Consider the following 6,020-nt stretch of genomic DNA (forward strand, 5'->3'; position numbering starts at 1 on the left):
GGCTCAGCCCCACCACAGCCCCATGAATGGGGGCTCAGCCCCATCACAGCCCCATGAATGGGGGGATCCAGCCCCACAGATAGGGGTCTCAGCCCCAGCCCAGCCCCGTGGATGGAGGTGGAAGGGCAGCATCCCACTTCCCTGCCCCCCCCCACTGCCTGTGGAGCCTGCAGGGGACAAGGGAGCAGAGTCTCACCGTGGCATTGCCGTGGGGCACAGCCACCCCTAAGACTCCCATCCCACCCAACCATGGGGCACATGGGGACACCTGGACAGCCACTCCTGGGACCCCCACCCTGCCCACCCCTGTGCTGTGTCCCCCATCCTGTGGGTCCCACAGGGGTTCCCACAGTGTGTCCCCATCCCGAGGGTCCCACAGGGGTTCCCACAGTGTGTCCCCATCCTGAGGATCCCAGGAGGGTTCCCACAGTGTGTCCCCATCCCGAGGGTCCCAGGAGGGTTCCCGCAGTGTGTCCCCCATCCCGTGGGCCCCGCAGAGGGTCCCTGTTGCGCTCAGACCGCGGCCGTGGTTTATTGTCCCACCCGCGCTACATCCTAGGCTGGCCGGGGACCCCGGACCCCTGGGGCAGCGCCGGCCCCACAGCTGGGGGCCCTGGGGGGCAGCCGGGGGTCCGGGGGGGCAGCCGGGGGTCCTGGGGGCCAGGTGGGTGCCGCAGCCCCTCAGCTGGGGCTGACCTGGCTCGAGGACACGGAGGAAACCTCGGTGCGCTGGGCCGAGCTGGACACCTCGGAGTCGTCGGTCATGGGCCGGCCACACACCGTCTCCAGGATGCAGGCGCGGAACTGTGGGGACACGGCGGGCAGGGGGTGGCTCAGTCAGAGTGCCACTGGCCCCATGTGCGGCCCTGGCACTGTCCTCCCACCCCTAATGCCACGTTGGCCCCCATCTCTCATCCCTGGGCACGTGCCAGCCCTGCAGGTGGCCCTGGGCATGACCATGTGTCCCCCTGGATGTCCCTTATATCCCATGGGTGCCCCGCGTGTCCCCCTGTGCCGCGGTGTCACCTGTTTGTTCATGAAGCAGTAGATGATGGGGTTGTAGATGCAGGCGCTCTTGGAGAAGAAGGCAGGGATGGTGACGAGGCGCAGGTCGAGGCCGTGGTTGCGGTTGTTCACCATGTACATGGCCAGCGCCGCGTAGGGGACGTAGCACAGGCAGAAGGACCCCACCATGACCACGACCATGCGCGACACCTCCCGCTCCGCCTTCTGTGTCGTGGCCGACTCCTGCTGCTGGGCTGCCACCTGGGACGGGCACAGGGACACCTTGGGCCTGCCCAGCCCCCTGATCCCCTGCCCAACCCCCTGATTCCCTACCTGATCCCCTGCTCAACCCCCTGATCCCCTGCCCGATCCCCTGATTCCCTACCCGATCCCCTGCCCAACCCCCTGATCCCATGTTCGATCCCCTGATTCCCTGCCCGATCCCCTGCCTGATCCCCTGATCCCATGCTTGATCCCCTGATTCCCTGCCCGATCCCCTGCCCAACCCCCTGATCCCATGCCCCATCCCCTGATTCCCTACCCGATCCCTGCCTGATCCCCTGATCCCATGCTTGATCCCCTGATCCCATGCTTGATCCCCTGCCCGATCCCCTGATCCCATGCCAAACCCCCTGATCCCCTGCTTGCCCCCCTGCCTGGGCACCCGCCTGTGCTCCTGCCCACCCTTCTGCCCAAGCAGCCTGTCCTCTCCTCCCTCCCTCCCTCCCCTCCTTCTCCCCCTCCTCCTTCCCTCCCCCTGCTCCTTCCAGTCAGTTCTCCATCCCTCCCTCTGCTCCATTTCTTCCTCCCTCTCCCCCTTCCCAGCCCCTCTCCACCCCCCTCCCCTTCTCCCAGCTCCAGTGCCCCCCGTGCCGCCAGGACTCACGGCCCGCAGGGCGGTGAGCAGCTGGGAGTAGGAGAAGATGATGAGGGAGAGGGGGACGATGAAGCAGAAGATGAAGAGGAACCAGGTGTAGTACTCGCTCTTGTACTTGGTGCCCACTGTGTACCAGTCAGGGCCGCAGGAGCACTGCAGCCCCTCGGGGATGTACCTGCAGCACCCACGCTCAGCACCGAGTGGCACCCCAGGGCACTGCTGGGTGTCTCACCACCCTCCTGGCACCCCCACAGCACCCCAGGGCACTGCTGGGTGTCTCACCACCCTCCTGGCACTCCGTGGGCCCCCCCCGTGCCCCCCTAAACCCCTGTGCCCAGCAGCCCCACCTGCTCCAGCCGAAGAAGGGGGGGATGGCGACGCCGATGCCGATGACCCAGGTGGCCGCCACGACCAGGAGCGCGTGGCGGGAGTTGAAGCGGAAGTTGCCGAAGGGTTTGCAGATGACGATGTAGCGCTCGAAGGCCAGGAAGGCCAAGGACCACCCTGTCACCAGCCCTGGGGTGGGGGGACACGGCCACTGCCTTGCACCCTGCCCACGGCCACTGGGGCCAGGGGTCACCCCATGCCCCGTGGCACCCCCAGGTCACCAGGTCACCCCAACTCCTACAGGCCCACCAGACTAAGAGTGGTCAACTGCTACAGGTGCAGATGGTCACCCCAACAACCCGTGGTGATCACCCCAACTTGCACAGCACGGGAGATCCTCATAGTGGTCATCTCTGGCCCCGGCAGCCCTGGTGGTCACTCCATCACCTCCAGCCCCCAGCGCCCCCGTGGTCCCCCCCGGTACCTCCGGTGGCCCCCGCGAAGCCCTCGAAGGCACACATGTGCTTCCCGAAGACGAAGTATCCCTGGGAGCTGGAGACGAAGACGGTGAAGACGCTGAAGATGCAGCACATGAAGCCGCTGACGGAGATGTTCACCAGGATGTAGTTGAGCGGCTGCCGCAGCTTCTTGTACTTGACGGTGACGATGAGGACGATGGCGTTCAGGGGGGTGCCCACCAGGAACACCACCCCCATGAAGATGGTCTGCAGGTAGAAGGCCCACATGGGTGCCAGGTGGTACTGGGGCCCATCCCAGGGCCCCACCGACGACTGGTTCTTGAACAGGTAGAAGTCTTCCTCATCCATGGTGGTGGCGGTGGGGGGGGGGCAGCGACCTCCCCCCTGATATACCCTGCGCCCCCAAAGCCGCTTAGGGGGGATCAGGGCTCAGCTCGGCCAAACTTGGGGATTAGAAGGGGGGCTAAGCCGGGCTCAGCGCCTAATCGGCCCCCTGAGCCGGGCCGAGCCGATTGCCGGGGCTCTGGGGGGATTTGGGGGGGGGTGGAAGGGCTCCCTTCACACACCTGGGAGTGGGGAGGGTCCCCAGGGATGCCCAGGGATCAATCTTGCTCCCCCCCAGCTTGCCCAGGTGTCCTCAGGTGCCCCCAGGCTTGGTCCTGGTGCCCCAAGGATGGCCAGGAGTCCCCAGCCTTAGTCCTGCTCCCACCAGGGTCCCCAGCAGTCCTCAAGCTCAGTCCTGCTCCCCCTGGGATGTCCAGGTGTCCCTCAGGTATCCCTGGGGGTTCTCGCCCTTGATCCTGCTCCCCTGGGATGGCCTGGCCCTGGTTGCCCTGGGAATAGCTTGGGGTCCTCCCCATGAGGTCACCCCCTGCCCTCCCCAGCACCCCAGGATGTCCCCCCCCTGCCGGTGTCACCTGCCAGTGATTGTCCCCCTGTGAGGTGGGGAGAGCTGGGAGGGGTTAAGGGGTGGGGGCACTGCTTGTGGAGTTAACTGAGGGGGGATATTAACCCAGGAGGGTGAAAAGCCGGGGGGTACCTGGATGGGGGAGTCACTTTGGGGGTGCTCTGCTGGGAACTCAAATCCCAGATGACACCCAGCTTCTTCCTGTCCCCCCCCACCCGTGGGACCCCCAGGGGTCAGGAAGGATGAGCAGAAGCTGCTTATGGGGGAGATTATGGGCGCTGGGGCCCCCCCCGGGCTGGGGGTGCCTATAAAAGCCACTGCAGAGACAGGGCTGTGGCACCCCGGGACCCCCACAGAGGGAAGGGGGGGTCGGGTGGAGGGGCTGTGTGGGGAATGGGGGGTGCCCACCCGGGGGGTACCCTGCCCTGGGGCACCCCTGGGGTTGTGTCCAGCTCTGGGGCTGGGATGGGGCAGGGGGGAACCAGGGAGGGGACGGGGCAGGGACAGGGGGACTGTTTGGGCTGTACCTCCAGCCTGTGTTGTACTGGGCTGTACTGGGTCGTACTGGATCATGCTGGGCTGTATTGCATCCTCCTGGGTTGCACTGGGCTGTACTGGGCTGTACCAGTCTGTAATGTATAACATACTGGGTTGTACTGTACTGTATCCTACTGGGTTATACTGGGCTGTACTGAACTATGCTGGGCTGTACTGTACTGTACTGGGCTACACTGGGCTGCACTGGGCTGTACTGTATCCTCCTGGGTTGTACTGGGCTGTACTGTACTGTACTGGGCTGCACTGGGCTGTACTGGGCTGCACTGGGCTGTACTGTATCCTCCTGGGTTGTACTGGGCTGTACTGTACTGTACTGGGCTGCACTGGGCTGTACTGGGCTGCACTGGGCTGTACTGTATCCTCCTGGGTTGTACTGGGCTGTACTGAACCGTATCGTGTCACATGGGATTGTACTGGTTTGTACTGGGCTGAACTGGGTCGTGGTAGGCTGTGCTGGACTGTACTGGATCAGGTCAGCTCTGCTGGTGCTGTACTGGAATCCCACAGGGACGGGCACCCCCCCAGACGGGCACCCCAGGGATGGGCACCCCACACACCCCCAATGTGTGCCCGATGTGTCCCTGGGGCACAGGGTGGGCTCCATGGGCTAGGAGAGCTTTTCCAACCTCAGGTATTCTTGGATTCTGTGAGTCTGGTATGGTGGCCATGGAGTGGGGAAGGTTCTCAGGGTGCTGTGGGCACAGCAGGAGGTGCTGAGTGTGGAGCTCTGGGGGCTGCAGCACCACTGGCCCAGTTGAGACCCCACAGCACCCACTGGAGCCAGGATGGATCCTGTACCACACAGCCCCCTGTCTACAGCCCCATGGCACCCAAGGGACCACCCCAGGGCCTCCATGTCCCTGTCCTTGTGCCCTCCTGCATGTGGCCCCACATGTGTCCCCACTGTCCCCCATCCATGAACGCCATGTTCCCCTGTCCCTTTGCCCCCCAGCCCTGCCCCCTTGTCCCCATGGCCACGTCCCCACTCTCACTCCGTCTGTGCCCCCGTGCTGCTGACAGTTCCCTTCCCGTATCCCCCCATCCCAAGGACCCCGAGTACCCCAAGCCCCAGAGCCCAGAGGGGACCCAGAGCCAGGGACAGGGTGGGGGGACACACAGGATTCAGGGGGATGGGCCTGCTCCCTGTCCCCTCCCCAGGAGACACTGCTGGGGTCAGGCCCTTCCCTTCACCATCATCTCCCTCTGCCCCGGCTGCAGCGGAGCCCAGACCACAGCGGGCACCAGAAGCCCCCACAAAGCACTCTGATCCACCCCCCCGGCCCCTCTGAACCCCCATCCTGGAGCACCCCGATCCTCCTGGAGCACACTGACACCCCGAACCTCCCCAAGCATCCTGACCCCACTTCCCGGACCACCCTGACCACGCAGACCACCCCAAACTGCCCATACAATCCACCTGCTCACTCTCCTACACCTGCCGTGGGTTCGGGGATCCCGGAGGGGTGGGGGCCATCCCTGTGTGTTCCTCCACACCCCCATCACGTGCCCACCCAGACACCCACGGGGTATTTTTGGTGTGGGTGTGTTGAGGTGCCCCCCCACCGCGTGCCCCCCCCCCCCGGGGTATTTTGGGTGCCGGTGCGTGGCTCTGACTCGGCGGGTTATTTTTAGGTGCTGGCGCAGGCGCCACCGCGTCACCCCCAACACGTCACCCCCCCGTCACCCCCTGTCACCCTTTGTCACCTCAGGGTGCACCTCCCCCCACTACCCACGCTGGAAGCTTCGAGGACAGGCACCGGAACTGGGGGGAACACGATACCCCCCGAATCACCCCCCCTAAAAGGACCAAGATCTGGGTCACCCAAGTGTCCCCCCCGCTCCCCCCAAGGGTGCCGAGGCGTCCAGG

At 65.2% G+C, this 6,020-nt stretch overlaps 1 protein-coding gene across 1 annotated transcript; it reads right to left on the bottom strand.

The window, feature by feature from the left end:
• Positions 1-571: 571 nt before the first annotated feature.
• OPN1SW (opsin 1, short wave sensitive) lies at positions 572-3,053 on the bottom strand. Its single transcript, XM_050323773.1, has 5 exons — positions 2,694-3,053; positions 2,230-2,398; positions 1,892-2,057; positions 1,027-1,266; positions 572-804 (listed from the first exon to the last, which is right to left on the bottom strand). The coding sequence occupies exons 1-5, from the start codon at positions 3,034-3,036 to the stop codon at positions 682-684; spliced, it is 1,041 nt and encodes a 346-aa protein (XP_050179730.1). The 5' UTR covers positions 3,037-3,053; the 3' UTR covers positions 572-681.
• Between the last annotated feature and the right edge of the window lie 2,967 nt (positions 3,054-6,020).

The sequence above is a fragment of the Myiozetetes cayanensis genome, unplaced genomic scaffold (genome assembly GCF_022539395.1).
Source record: "Myiozetetes cayanensis isolate MyiCay16 unplaced genomic scaffold, myiCay2020 scf3, whole genome shotgun sequence".
NCBI lineage: Eukaryota > Metazoa > Chordata > Aves > Passeriformes > Tyrannidae > Myiozetetes > Myiozetetes cayanensis.